We start from the raw sequence: 15,794 nt of genomic DNA, 5'->3' as shown, positions 1-15,794 counted from the left end.
GATAAGATTAAAAGATATCATCAGGTGACACGAAATCTTTTCCATTTTCAAAAAGGACTATTTACATAAAACCATAAGAAAAAAAAAATCATTCGGGTTTCACGAACACACAATTGTTTCGACCCAAAAGGCAATTTACTTGTTTTTACTCATGGGTATGAGTTACAGTAGTTAAAACAGGCGTTGAAAAGTACAAACGTCTAATCCTTTTACAAGACTTTCGCTTAGGCGATTTACGTACGGGGATGCCAAATAGGAACTGTTGTTACGAGCGCAATGTACTCATCGGATCATGTTGAATGTAGCACACAAACATGGCTCTCTACTGTGCTCGAGCGTGCAGACAATATTTACTTCATCTTGCACATGATAACGTGGATTTTAGATTACCGGTACAAACTTTAAACTTTCAGTTCACTCAGGCATTCGTGAGAACTCATTACTCACAGTTCAATTCCGTTTTGTAGGGCAATTATTTTAATTTAAATCTAAGATCGAATTGTGTTTGGTAAGTTAGATATTCATATATCACTCTCTGAATTATTGTTTACAGGAAATAAAAGCATTGCTGTCTCTAAGGAACCGTCCATTTGATACATCAGAAACATTCAGCGAAAAGGTAATCCCAATTGTTTTTCACTTGGCATAAGTAATTGTTATGTTATTTATTTTCTAACAACTCTATCTCTTTTCTCAAGTCTCCCTTTTGGCAACTGAATGGCTTATCGGAAGATGATATACGGAGTGTCATGTCCAGAACGGTTTGTGGAAAGTAGGTTGTGGTATTTTATTACACTTACATCACATGTAAAATGCTCAAGATGACAAACTATTATACATGTTACTCTAATTGCATTTACTGGGCGACTTTTACTTTGTAAATGTAATATTACTGTGCAAATTATATTCTGTGACCTTATGACCAATTAAGTCTCTGCATGTGTTTGAATACAGTCAATGATTGGCTTAAGACCAGTGTATGAATATTTAATGGGTGAAACATTGGGTGCCTTCTTACAATAAGGTTTCAATTGTTTATATTCGTTAATTATATTAGTTAACATGAACCAACAATGAACAATATTTCTACATCATAAGTTTATCTTAATGTTAATTTCAACAATTACAATTTCAAAACCAAAAGTAGTTAACGCACTGCGAATTGAAATGAACAAACAGTGAACAAAAGTATTTTTAACAAGGATTAATAAATGCTGTTGAAATATATATATATATATTGCTCATTGTTAGTTTGTTAATTGACATTAATAAACAAAAGATCTAATTATAAAGCCTTAATTGAACAAAAAAAAAAAACGGTAATAATTATTGAATTGCTGCATTTATGTCAAGTTTAATATTGATTTCAAGGTCTGCTTTTGAACTTTGGGGTCATGGAACAACAACAGATGAGCTTAGGATGTCGTTGTTGGAGTATCCAGAAGAAAACATGGTTTGTTCATGTTCCCCTCTTAGTAAATACAATGTTATTTACAGAAAGTATCTCTGAATAAACTGTCTCTTGTATTACTTCTTCACAGGCTCCATATCTACAACAAAATTCAACTTATAAGATCAACGTCTACACTTTCAACAAAACATTAGTGTTTAAGGACAGAATCAAAAAGATTGATGTAAGTATTTTGCTTTATTTACATGTTTGTACATTTTGAATACCTGATTCTGTGACATACAATCCATAATTGGTGTTAATTTAGCAACAGCTTTAACGGCAAGTTTGAATGTCTTCTGTTATGGACAGTGAAAATCATAAATATAAAATGCATTTTTGCCACAGGCTCTAGACTTCTTGCCATTTAAAGGGACAGTCAATCTAAAGGATCCAGAATATATTTTCTGTTTGCTGGAGGATTATGGCTCTGATCCTAATGACATCCCAGAGGAGCCTTTCCATATATACTTTGGGAGATGGGTGAGCAGCTCTTTCCATATTTCCATATATATATATATATATATATGACCCTGGACCACAAAACCAGTTTTAAGTCACAGGGGTATATTTGTAGCAATAGCCAAAAATACATTGTATGGGTCAAAATTGTCGATTTTTCTTTTATGCCAAAAATCATTAGGATATTAAGTAAAGATCATGTTCCACGAAGATATTTTGTACATTTCTTACCGTAAATGTATCAAAACTTAATTTTTGATTAGTAATATGCATTGTTAAGAACTTAATTTTGACAACTTTAAAGGCGATTTTCTCTATGTAGATTTTTTTGCACCCTCAGATTCCAACCCTCAGTTGTATCTCGGCCAAATATTGTCCAATCTTATTTATTCAGCTTTCAGATGATGTATAAATCTCAGTTTCGAAAAATTGACACTTAAGACTGGTTTTGTCCAGGGTCACATATACATATATATATATATATATATAACGGTTCAGAATCAGAGCATTTCTGCTGTAGATTTTGGATTGGTAAAATGCTTGATTTGTGCCCTAGAAAGTAAACCTGAATGATGTCTTTGAAATAAAAGGTAACCTACTGTATTAATTCTTAAATATTAAACTGTTTTCTTATCAGATTGCAGATGGTCAGAGAGAATTAATTCGCTCTTACAGTGTGAAGAAGAGACATTTCATTGGGAACACTAGTATGGATGCTGGCCTATCCTTCATCATGGCCAATCATGCCAAAGTAAAGGCTGATGATTTGGTTTACGATCCTTTTGTTGGAACAGGTGAGGAAATGTCTGAGCGCATAGAAGGCTTTTAAATACAACCATTCATGCCTTTTGACACAAATTCAGACTCGAATATCTGATTGGATGAGCCACATTTGAAGCTGTTGTAAAATAGCCATCATATACACTGTTGTTCAAAGGTTGGGGGTCGATAATATTTTTAAATGCTTTTGAAAGAAGTCTCTTCTGCTCACCGAGGCTGCATTTATTTGATCAGAAATACAGTAAAAACAGTAATATTATAAATATTAAAAATTAAAGTTGTTTTCTATTGTAATATATTTTTTTAAGTGTAATATATTCTCATGATGCCAAAGCTGAATTTTCAGGAGCCATTACTCCAGTCTTTAGAAATCATTCTAATATGCTGATTTGGTGCTCAAGAAATATATCTTATTATTATCAATGCTGAAAACGGTTGTGCTGCTTAATATTTTTTGTGGAATTATTTTTTTAATGCATTATCAAAATTGCATTTTATCAATTTACTTACATTTATTTGTGTTCATTTAATAATTATTGGAATTTGAAACATTATATTGGTGTTTCTTCAACAACTAGTATTAAAAAGTCAGTTTTAATATAAAAAGTCATTTAGCAAAGTCAGTGTATAAGTTTCTCATCCAACACGATGTCAGATATCTTTATTCTGCAAATTAATTCATTTAGTCTTGCAAAATGAGTTTGTTTGGCACGTTGTTAATCAGAACAGTTTAGATGCTTCATTTTGGGCCAAACTGAAGCAGGTGTTTGTGTTTGTTTCTCGTTCTGAGTGAAATCACATCTGACAGCTTGTCTGGGTGATTGAAGATATGTGCCATCATCTTCTGTTTCTTATTTGTGTCTAACACAAACCAGGAGCAGATCTCTATATCATTTTTTTCCCTTTTTTGTGATGGCTCAGAAATTCTCACTTTTCAATCTCAGTTGGCCCACTTTTCCTCTTTCTTTTGACTTTGAAAAGACACTTTCGAGTGTCATCAGTCAAATGAAGGATTGCTGGCTTTCTAAACAGCATGGGGCTGCATTTATCTCTCAGTCTCTCTCCCAAAGCGTGGCTTATTGTGAGTTTGTAGCGTGCCATGATGTTGCCAGGGCTTTATCATAAGTCTGTTGTCACCACATGCGCTGAGATCTGCAGGCCAGATGTGCTTTAGTTGAACGCTCTCTGGTTGCCTGGAAATCCGTATAGGCCATACTTTTAAAGTGTCAAGAAGATATAAAGATATATCTACATACAGATACATTGCAGAGATTACCTGTATTATCTTAAATTCTGTAATGATTATTTTCTTACTCCCGTTTTGTTTTTCAGGTAGTCTTCTGGTAGCATGTTCACACTTTGGGGCTTATGTATGTGGAACAGACATCGATTATAACACTATCCATGGAATTGGTATGTTTTTTTAAAAGCCTTTAAATCATTTTCTCCTTCAGTTTTCCACACAATGTAGGTTTAGTCATGCTTTTGTAGTGAGTACACACCTGTGAGCATTTAAAACTATTGCAGGAAAAGCCAGCAGGAAGAATCAGAAATGGAGAGGACCAGATGAGAACATCCGAGCGAACCTGCGGCAGTATGGGACTGAGAGTCTCTATGTGGACGTCATGGTGTCTGATGCTTCCAAACCTGTTTGGAGAAAAAATACACAGTTTGATGCCATTGTTACAGACCGTACGTTCCTAGAAACTTAAGGTCTTCAAAGGTGAAGGGTGTACAATTTATTTTTATGTTAAAGTACTATAGCACACCTGATTGGACTAGCTAAGAACAAGCTGTTCCAAGGTGGATTTTCAGGTTGCATGGGAATACTGTTTGTAAACAGTGTTCAATTATGTTTAGTGGCTCATAAATTACACACTTCACCTTTAAAGCCACATTATTTTTTATTTGTTAACTGTTATTTTGAAGCTTCAAGTGTTTTTCTTTTCCCTTGTGCAGCTCCATATGGTATTCGTGAGTCCACAAGGAGAACGGGATCTCATAAAGATATCATCAAACCTCCTGAGGACTTGTAAGCCTATCAATTTATCCACCTGCATTTTTAATGGATCCACTTGAAACACTCTTTAGATATGAGCCAGTCATCCAGTAATCCTTTGCCTCACCTCTAACACAACAAATAGTACAAGACTATACAGTTACACTAGCATTCAAAGGCTTTTTAAAATGTCTCTCCTGCGTTTTTTGATCAATAATACAGTAAAAAGAGTAGTATTGAGAAATAATATTACAATTTAAAATACCTTTATTTTTTATATATTTGTAAATGTAATTTATGCCTGTGATGGTATAGCTGAATTTTCCACAGCCATTACTTCAGTGTCACATGATCCTTCAGAAATCATTCTGATTTGGTGCTCAAGAAACAAATATTCGTAACGCTTTAGTGTAGGGACCATTTCTCACTATTAACTAGTTGCTTATTAAAATGCCTATTATTAACATATTGGCTGTTTATTAGTGCTTATTAAGCACATATTCTGCATGACATATTCTATATTCCTAATCCTACCCAATACTTAAATTTAACAACTACCTTACTAACTATTAATAAGCAAAAATTTATGTGTGAGAATTGGACCTAAAAAAAAGTGTGACCCAAATATTATTTTTGTTATCAGTACTGAAAAATCTTTATATATTTATAAACTAGTTAGTAATGTTTATTCAAGCCTGAGAAAATAATACTATTAAATAATAATGTCTTGAAGACTGTATCAGATTTTGATGTTCACTTGATCGATGTATCGGAAACTGGTTCTTGTGCTTAATGAAACAGTTTACCTAAAAAATTAAAATTGTCATCATTTACTCACGCTCATGTTGTTTCAAAACACTTACGGCTTTCTTTTCCCCATGGAACACAAAAGATAATGTTGTGTATAATGTATTAGTCACCCTTTTCCATGCAATTGCAATGCTACAAAAAGCTAAATTTTGAATTGATTTGTTCAAAAGACTTGATGAGGTAAATGAGACAATCTTTTGCACATTCAAAAATGTTCCCAATTTCTTCACTTCTGCTCCATTGGAACAAAGTGAGGGCAGGTAAATGATGACGGACTTTCCTCTTTTTTTTTTCCCCTCTTGAGATTGTGAGTTGATTATATTTTCTTGTGTTTCATATCCTAATGCAGCTCTGGAGAGAGTCACGTGCCTGTTTCAATGGCGTATCACCTGAGTGATATCTTTGCCGACCTCTTGAATTTTGCAGCCCACCACTTGGTTTTAGGTGGATGTCTCGTCTATTGGCTTCCAATCTACAGACCAGAGTAAGCGCATCTAATCTGACTGCTTGATAACATTCACTAACTTTATCAGATGCAGTATATTCCTCTAGCATATGTACTGAATCAGTCACTAGGGGGCTATCTTCTACCTTCCTATGCCTGTGGATCGGAGCTCAAAGCACATCAGTAGCTCAAGCCCCCTGTTGAGGTGGTGGATGTTAAACCAGCTCAGGCTTGTTGACCTGTGGTCAGACCAGCATAGGAGCAGGTGTGAAGCCGTGGGGTATTTCCCACTGACCACAAACAGCAGTGTCCACAGATCATGCTATCCACTGATTACAGGGTCCGGGAAGAGCTGTGACTCAAAGGAGGGGCCCGCCGCTTGATCTATACCTTTACCTCATCTCTGTCTCGCGTATAGACAGATTTTCTATCATATAGTTACGGGATTCACTCCCACAAGATTGCTGATGCCAACGATAATGAATTTAGCTTGCGTTGTCTTGATTTAATACATGAATGAATTCCAAGTAGGGATGTGCAGATACAGTCACATATCACAGTTCTTTTTCTCATAATTGTTTTTATTTTTGTGTTCATTCATATGATATCCTATGCCATACAATATCCAGCTCTGTTTCAAAGTGTGTCTGGCACAATATTAACAAAATACTAGTATGATAGTGGAAGTGAAAGGCCTGTATTGTACACTAAGTTCAACTTTCATTCAGCAAGTACACATTAAATTAACTGATCAAAAGCTGTTTAAAAATACAAAAGATTTCTATTTCAAATAAATGCTGATCTTGAATGTTCTATTCAGCAATAATTCTGAATTAAAAATGTAACGCATAATAATAATGTAATAAGAAGAAATCGGCATATTAGAATGAGTTAATGGCTACTTCTGCCAACACAGGAATAAATTCAATTTTTAAATATATTAAAATAGTACACACTTATTTAAAATTTTAATACTATTTCACAATAGTACTGTTTTTACTTTGTTTTTGATCCAATAAATGCAGTCTTGGTGAGCATAAGAGACTTCTTGCAAAAACAAAAACAAAAAATCTTCATGACCCCAAACTTTGAACGATACTGTGTATCTTTATCACTAAGTGCAGCAGAGAGTCAGAACCAAACTACACACAACTGAACTCCAGTATATCCGGCCGACGGGTCAGAAGTGTATCTGGTGAATGTGTTGGGGTCTGCAGACAGGAAGGATTTAACTATGAAACCAGCATAGCTGTCAGTTAGATCACCACAAGGAGGCGCTGGCGTCAGGATCTTTATGACCGCATCCTCAGAGCCGGCGTTAGTATAGCAACACTTGTGTTTATAAACTTTGGTGTCAAAGGAGCAGATGACTGCTGCTGGAATCTAGGGCTTCGACGCTGATTACCCTTGTAACAGTTAGAAGTGGAAACAGCCCTCAGTATCCAATTCATCCACTTTGTCTTGAGGAGAAAGTTCACAATCGAGCCCCAGACCAAATTAAACACTTCTTCCATAGTAAACATCAAAATTTCTGGTGACGCAACGGGTCACTTGTTACAAACAAAACCAAATGAGGTATGACAGAGAAAAATATCCAAACATATTTTAATAATGTCCGCGGTGATCTAGACGTCAACATGACGCTAAAAAGTGAGTCTTTTGATTCAGTTGAAACCTCTTTGACCTTTGTGTTATTTGATATGTTACCATTGCGTATTGTTGCAAATAGAAGAATAATCTCTCTTACGGGACACGGACGTCATGAAGTGAAGGCAGAGATGAGTGTGAGCCACATGGGATGTTAGTCAGTCATTAGTACCCCATAATGCACTAGTCTGTTCTGACTCATTGCCCTATATTCAGAAATGTGATTCTGTCATGTGATTTCTGTGGATGGGGTTCTCCAGAGGGCCCTTCCTGGAAAGCTGACATTTGTTAGACATTTCTCCAAGGTGACAGGAGTAGCTCCGTATAAACAGTGCGATGGAGAATATGTATGCTTCGTATGCCTCCTTGTTTTGCTTTGTCAGGTCCGTTGAAAAGAGGGCACATAATTTATGATTTGTTTGAAACGCAGCTAACTGCGTGTGCGCAGTGGTTTGTGGATCACTGGTTTTGTGTGGATGAGGTTCAGCTAAAGCTAGCAGCCCTCGAACCGATTTTTTTTCATTGATTTCAGGCGCTAGCCATATTTACGTAATCGTCTGAAAAATGAAGGGAGTCGATGCTTGTGAACGCGTCTGTCAGCGCTTGAATGTTAACAGCCCACCAGCTCAACTCCCTGCTGAGTTAATGTCCCTACTAAATGTCTTCACTGCCTCTGGGAACAACGAATAGTTCGGATGTTCTCAGTGGTTCTGGTTAGATGGGCTCTTATGGTTGTGGCAGGGCTTCAGATTACAATTTAAAATGGTCACAAATGTGAAAAATTGCTAAAATATATGTGTTTTTCAGAAGTTATTTTGTAAAATCGGTCTTTAGAGCATGATGTATCAACAAATCATGGCTACAACAAACACAGGGAAAGCTGTGTAGTCTAATTCGAAGACAAGGACTTTATGAGCTGATTATTTTTAATGCGTCAGCCAGAATTCAGGATACTTGCTGTGTGTCAATCAGCATAAAAGCCATTCTAAGTAGTATTTGAAATTAGAGTTAGCTTGTCCTAAATCTTAGTATGTTGAAATTAGTATCCTGAAGGATCTAATGGCTAATATTGCCCGCAAATCATTGCACTTTGAAGGAGGATTTGGTTCAGAACTATAAACACAATTAAAAAGAGTAGGCAAAAATTGGGACACTGCGACTGCTTTGAATTTGCTTGTGAGTTAGCAGTTTGAATCAGACTCGCTTGTTGTTATTATTGAATCGCACATACTGATTGTGTAATAACCACAGACCAATGGTGTTTTTTCAGAAAGTTTGCTTTGGCAAGCTGTTTCGAACTCCTGAAACAAACTTTGTTTTAGCCTGGTTTTGTTTCTACATCATTGTAGTTCGTTCTTAGTTTTTGCTTGAAGTATATTAGGGCTTTTAGCTTTAGGCCTTTTTAGGGATTTTCTTTTTTTTTTTTTAAATGGTTCAGTGAACCATTCAAAGTACATAACCGACTCCTTTGCTTTTTTTTTTTTTATCATCTTCAAAACAAAAAAGAATAAATCCCGCACACTATCCACACTTGCAAATGTATCAAAATATAAATTGGCCATGTGTTGTTTTTAAATTGGATTGTTGGAATTGTTTGCCTGATAAAGGTCATTGACCGACATGTCGTGAGGGAATAAATTGTGGATAGTGTGCGGGATATATTCTTTTTTCATTTTGAAGTTGGACCTGTGTTTTGGTCGTTGTTTTTATCGTTTTCGAAATGAACCAGGAATGATTGTGAATCATTATTGTAATGCATACTTTAGGTTCGAGACGCTTAGGAAAAAAAAAAAACTAATTCTTTGGTTGTTGTTTAGCTTTTGATGTATAATTATAAGGTTCGCTTTGTTGATTAAAATTGTATATTTTTAACTAGCTTCATGTTGATTTTATTAACAAATTTAGTGAGAAGTTTTGTCTGTAACCCAGCAAATGTGGTCACAACTTTCTTGCTATAGGGTAAACGTACCAATTACGATATTGGTTTCAGTACAAAAACATCTTGTACTTTTACAATGTTATAAATGAACAGTTTATTGCTGGTCTGTGGTTTTACAGTGCTGTATCACCCCTTTTCCATTGCTATACAGTGCATGTGATGCACACAATTCAGCAACAACAGCTGATAGTTGTGACATCCCCTACCACTATCAAGGTGTTTCGTTTGGTAAGCGTGCAGCTGGCTGATCTGAAACTACTGTGGTCTGCAGGTACTGTGAGGAGATGGTGCCTCTTCACCCCTGTTTGACTCTCATCAGCAACTGCGAACAAACTCTGTCCAGCCACACGTCAAGAAGACTCATCACCATGGAGAAGACCAAGGAGCCTGAGGTATGTGAGGCTTTTTTGGGTCGAGACCCATTGCTCTAAAGATGAGCTTGATGTATGCAAACTGTCCTGAACATGTTTTATGCTGTTACGTCTTTTATGGCGCCAATCTGAAAATAATCCTGCCATCTGGCTGTGATTGACTCTTGTTTTTACGCCGCTTTAATGACTTAATCACACATTGTATGGAAAACAATCCATCTTTGGATTTGACAACCACTTCACTTCAAAACCCCAAATTGTTCCCATAAAAGTTTTCCTGAATCCCACGCACGAATATTTACCCAGACTGGCATGTGTCTCCACCGACTTATTCTCCAAACCTGGAACGTATATGTTATCTGTAGATGTCATGTCCTTGTCTTCCTCTTGAACTTGTTTCCATCCCCAAAGACAAAAAATGACTATCAAATCAGTCTCTTCTGTGAAAAACTGGCTCATTTCCCAAAGCTCAAGTAGCTCTGATGTGATTTTGGCATCGGATCCGTCAATAAGATTTTGGAGATCTCTGCAAAACTTCTCCTCGTGTCCAGCAGTAGCTGAAAAAAACATCTGAATAGTGTCCGTCGCTCATTGTTTATGGATGTTTATCCTAATATTTTTGATTGGCTCTGTTAGTCTGTTCTACAATGCTCTTCACATGAATTATAATATTAGGTTTAGAGTTCTGTTGGTTTTGTTTGAGAACAGAAGGAACATGTCTTGATGCATTATGGGATAAATATTACCCAGTGTAGCTTATTTTTAGAACAAAACTCGGGACTTTTAGGAGCTTAGCAGATCTAGCATTAGTCCATTGCTGTCAAACAACTCTGAGTCAAGATGAGGCCCTGTTTCTGCCTTGTCTCATTCTCTTTCTCTCCGTTTCCATCTCTCTCTCTCTCTCGCTCTGTTGTTTCTCTTTACATTTTACATTTTGCATTTTGGCACATAGATTCTGTGTGTCCTCATGTCCCCTGCTGAAGTACCTACACCAAACATCTGGTTTTCTTCTTGGGTAAATCTTACAAAGAAATGTCCAGGTCACAAACCAAAACTACTTAATTATATTTAGCATTAAAAAAATAAGACCTTTTGTACTGTGACCTTTTTCTGACAATTGTTTAAATTTTTTTTTTTTTTTACAAGCACTAAAGTTAATGATGGACTCTCTCTCTCTCTCTCTCTCTCTCTCTCTCTCTCTCTCTCTCTCTCTCTCTCTCTCTATATATATATATATATATATATATATATATATATATATATATATATATAATTTTTTTCAATTAATTTATTGGATTAATATTTAAAATCTAACTTAAAAATTTAATAATTATATATTGAAGTGGTGTATAGCTACCAATTGCACTTTATAATTGTACTTGTATGTATCAAACTATCTTTCTAAATGTGTATATATACTGTATATATTGTATGTGTGTGTGTGTATATGTGTGTTGCATTTATTTGATCAAAAATACAGTAAAAATTATAATATTTATAATAATTATAATAATATTTACTAACATTTAAAGAACAGTTTTCTATTTTAATGTATTTTACATTTTTACATTTTTTGAATTAGAAATGAGAAATTTCAAAAGAAGGGCATTTATTTGGAATCTTTTTGTGAAAATATAAAAGTCCTTACTGACAATTAATCAATTTGATGAATCCTTACTGAGTAAATATATATATATATAATTTTTTTTTTTTTTTAAACGTAACTTACTGACCACATACTTTTGGTACTCTATATATTTGCATTAGTCGCAAGAGAATATTTCTCATACAGTATAGTATACAGTAGGCTACTGAGAATTGGGAGTTGAGGATAAATGTGCATAATTGTCATGAAAAATAATAGATGTAACTTTTTTTTGTTGCTGTTTTTGGAGGGAAATATGACTTTGGACATTTCATGACAGTTTTCATGAGATTCCCAGTGCTTTTCATCTTCATTTGTTCATCCTGTAATTCTAATTGACATTACGGCCCACTTAGGCCACCACAGACACTAGGGTCTGTTCCTGAGGCTTGTGTGGTCTGTGTTGCGTAAGTTGCGTTGTAAACTAAGGGCCGGGCGCGTGTGACCTGAACAGAGTCCTTGCTGACTGGCAGAAGGGAGTGTGTTGTAGAAGGTGCCGTTGATGGTTTGCAGGCCCAGAGCTGGAGTCATCACTTTCAGCTCACAGTCTTCCTGCCACCTCGTTAGCCTGTGGCGCAGTGTGCTTCCCTCCTGCCCTCCTCCAGCAGGTCCTGCTTAAGATCCTGGCCTCCGCTCTGAGCAGGAAAATCTGAGGAACTTAACACTCTGCTGTCTGTCATTAGGCACTTGACTATGAGCTTGTGAAGGGAAGACATAAAAGTGTGCTGTGCTCAGCCAAACGTTCAAACCCGTTTCTGCCATTTTGCTTTAGGGCGCCTTTGTTTTTTGTGCGCTTTTGTTGAATTTATTTGAAATAAGTGCATTTAAACTGATAGAAATGTAAAAGTACACTGTCTGCTGCTTGTTTTGCACTGCATTGTCATTTCAAACCTTCACTACCTGTCAAAAGTTTGGGTAATGTTTGTGAAAGAAACCTTTTATGCTCACAAAGGCTGCATTTATTTAAACAAAAATACAATATTGTGAAAAATGATTACAAAAAAATTATATTTTAATTTATTTTAAAATCTAAATTATTCCTTTGATTGCAAAGCTGAATGTTCAGTAGCCATTACTCCAGTCTTCAGTGCCACATGATCCTTCAGAAATCATTCTAATATGCTGATTTGTTGCTTAGTTATTATCAGTTTTTCTATTTAATATTTTTTGTGGAAACGGTGATGCATTTTTTTCAGGCATTTATTTAAAAAAGAAATCTTTTGTAATTACAAATGTCTTTACTGTCATCAATTTAATGCATCTTTGCTTAATAAAATCAGCATATTACAATGATTTCTGAAGGTAATGTCTACTGAAAATTAAGTTTTGCCATCACACGAATAAATGACGTAAATAACGTAAATACTTCTGTTTTTACTGTATTTTGTTTAAATAAATGCAGCCTTGGTGGGTATTAAAAAAAAAAAAACATTATTAATTGTTCTAAACTTTTGACCAGTAATACATATGACTTAGTTTCTTCCAGAAAATGTAAAATAAGAAAATAACCAGCTCCACTTGAATGTAGGCTATTGGCAATAAAAAAACATTCCAGTACTGAACCAATTTGCCTTTTGAAGTTGACTGTTGTTCAAAACTTCTAAAAAGAAAAATGCTAATAAAATTTAACCCTCCACCACTGAAGATTTGCTTGAATCCTGCACTTCGGATGTTCTTTATTTAAGCTGTTTAATATGCTTTCTTGCAGGATTCGGACAGACTGGTGCACCTTGCTGACCCTCGCTTCACCCCGTACCAGGGTCACAACTCTTTCAGAGAGAAATACTTCAGTGGTCTCACCAAGAAGAACGGAAAGGACGCCAAAGTCACCCCAAGAAATAAAGAATAAAACATGAAAAGAATGATTTAAGTTACATTTTTATTTATATATTAATTTTTTTAATTTTCTTTTTATAGCATTATTGTATTTTAAATGTTTTTTCAATAAAAACCCTTGTTTTATCAGTTGTCTCCTCTTCTTTTTATCTTTCCCCTCTCTAAAGCGAGCCCTACAGATGCGATTTAATTTATTGCAGCATTACAAATATGTGTTGAAGATAAATTGGCGACAGGGATTAGCGCAATACTTGTTTCTCTGAGTGCTTGCAAAGTAGAAAGATGTAGGGGTGTAATGTAATGTGCCTACTGGACATTTGCAGAGAAAGATGGAGCGCTGGGCTTGCTATCTAAACTCCCTTAAGAGTTTCTACCAGGTCAGGGAGACATCTGACTAATGAATCTGTATAAGACTTAAACTCACCTCAAAGAGAGCCGTCTAGTTTAATATAAATAAGATCTCCTATGAAAATAAGGAGAGATCTTAAGAGGGATTTGAGCAGAGATTTAACATGATGTCATAAATTGCTAGATGCATGCATTTCTATTAGGATAGATCTAATTTTTGCTTTATTAAATCCTGAGGCGGATCCCAAACATTATAAAATGGTGATGTTGTTTTCTTGCACAATTCCTATTTCTGGTTTTTCTGTCTCTTTTCCCATTCAGGGAATCTTTAGAGCAAGCAGAAATGAAATGGATCATTGTTCATCTACCGCAAGCAGATAAGCTTCCTTCCATTCCTAAACTCTCCCCTGTAGAGGACTGATGAAGTGAAAAGCCACAGAACTGTCCACGCAGACTTCAACTGTTCCAGGCTGAAACCCAATTCCCATTACAAGATGAGCTCACATTTGTTTCTTTTCTTTTCTTTTTTTATTATAAAGGGAAATGAATGAAAAATAGACTGCAAAATGTTGTGAACAAGCTAACATATCAATTAGTGGATAAGTTGTGCTAAGGGGGTGTTCACCTACAAATGAGCATTCTTTCGTCATTTACTCACCCTCAAGGTGATCAAAAACACAAAAGAAGATATTTTGAAGAATGTTGGTAAGCAAACATTGATCTTTCTTCTCAACATCTTTTGTAAAACATTTTTTCTTGGGGTGAAATTCTCATATGCCCCCAGCATTCATTAGTTGAATGATATTGGCATTCCATTTATTTCTGTTAAAGAATTATAAAGACCAGTCCTTTCCTCACTATTCCAGGATAGAAAAAAAAAAATAGGCAGCAGGAAGTTGCTTCAACGATGTTGGCCTTTACCTCCACTGCACTGTAAAAAAAGAAAAAAAGTTGAGCCAACTTAAAATTTTAAGGCAACCAGCTTCAGCAGATTTTTGTTGTTTTAAATTTATACAACAAAAATTTGAGAATCTCCCACAAAAATAAGTTGAGCAAACTCAAAAATCTGCTGAAGCTTGTTGCCTTAAAATTGTAAATTGGCTCAACTTTTTCTTTTTCTTTTTTTTTTTTTTTTTAACACTGTGGTACTCTTAAGAGAAGGGGAAAACAGCCAATGAAACAAGAAATCCAAGGCACTCGAATGGGATCTAATATAAAAATAACAATTTTTGTTTATTTAGTTGTTTTGTAATTTTATAACCCTATTTTAAGCACTTTTTTAATACCAAGGGGCCTTCCATTCAGACAAAATCAGTCAGATGGTTTCTTCTTGTTTAGTATATGGAGTTCTTAGCAAAATAAGCTGCTTTTTTTTAAAGAACTCTTTACTGTCACTTTTAATAAATATATGTTCTTGCTTAATATAAGCCCCCAAACTTTTGAATGGCGGTGGGTATTTATACTATCATAGTCAAGGATTTCTGAAAACATGCCAGAAAATTGGAGGAGCATCACAAATGTGAGTATTCCAATTTGTTTATATTTTTAAATAGATGCCACTATTTCCTAATTAAATGACTGAAACACAAAAAGCACACATGGGACATGTTTCTGTCTTAATGAGTGCTTTAATGTTATTTATCCTAGTGTGAGTGTTCTGCCAAGGCTAGATGTTTTCAATTTCAAGTGCTTAAAAATATCTAAATTGTCTCTAATTCCCAATATTTCCCTTTTGTTTTCAAATGAGCTGTGCAGTTTAAATGGGGTGCTCACGAACAGCCAATAAAACTAATAACCAGCAAAAACAATAACCACACGCGCTCTCACCATGCAGCGCAGAGCCTTAAGAGAACCTTTGAGACAGTTTTATTAGCTTCATATGGCAGCAAAACAAATACGTTCACCCACACACACCAAAAAAATGTATAGGAAAAAGAGGAACCGAATAACAATAAACAATTCTTCATAATTGGCTTTTAGCTTTTGTGTGTTCAGATGGTTTGCATGTGCTTACATCATTGATTATCAACACTTTTTGGTTTTGTGTGGTATCTGAATCAAC

At 35.3% G+C, this 15,794-nt stretch overlaps 1 protein-coding gene across 4 annotated transcripts in view; it reads left to right on the top strand.

Moving 5' to 3' along the window:
• Positions 1-13,513, top strand: part of trmt11 (tRNA methyltransferase 11 homolog) — a 47,847-nt gene extending 34,334 nt beyond the window's left edge. The window contains exons 1-13 of one of the 4 annotated variants that reach the window (XM_058747739.1): positions 6-24; positions 554-619; positions 699-772; positions 1,372-1,453; positions 1,542-1,634; positions 1,799-1,933; positions 2,550-2,706; positions 4,025-4,105; positions 4,220-4,384; positions 4,652-4,724; positions 5,851-5,985; positions 9,804-9,924; positions 13,257-13,513. In XM_058747739.1, the coding sequence (XP_058603722.1) occupies positions 750-772; positions 1,372-1,453; positions 1,542-1,634; positions 1,799-1,933; positions 2,550-2,706; positions 4,025-4,105; positions 4,220-4,384; positions 4,652-4,724; positions 5,851-5,985; positions 9,804-9,924; positions 13,257-13,397 (1,206 nt within the window). In that variant the 5' untranslated portion in view covers positions 6-24; positions 554-619; positions 699-749 and the 3' untranslated portion in view covers positions 13,398-13,513. Of the gene's footprint in view, positions 1-5; positions 25-82; positions 393-416; positions 464-553; positions 620-698; positions 773-1,371; positions 1,454-1,541; positions 1,635-1,798; positions 1,934-2,549; positions 2,707-4,024; positions 4,106-4,219; positions 4,385-4,651; positions 4,725-5,850; positions 5,986-9,803; positions 9,925-13,256 lie in introns of those variants that run through there. The other 3 variants (XM_058747737.1, XM_058747738.1, XM_058747736.1) reach the window with 3 other exon arrangements.
• The last annotated feature ends 2,281 nt before the right edge of the window (positions 13,514-15,794 follow it).

This window comes from Onychostoma macrolepis, chromosome 16 (genome assembly GCF_012432095.1).
Source record: "Onychostoma macrolepis isolate SWU-2019 chromosome 16, ASM1243209v1, whole genome shotgun sequence".
NCBI lineage: Eukaryota > Metazoa > Chordata > Actinopteri > Cypriniformes > Cyprinidae > Onychostoma > Onychostoma macrolepis.
The sequence above is the reverse complement of the archived record's forward strand: the minus strand, read 5'-3'. Positions and strand labels throughout refer to the sequence as shown.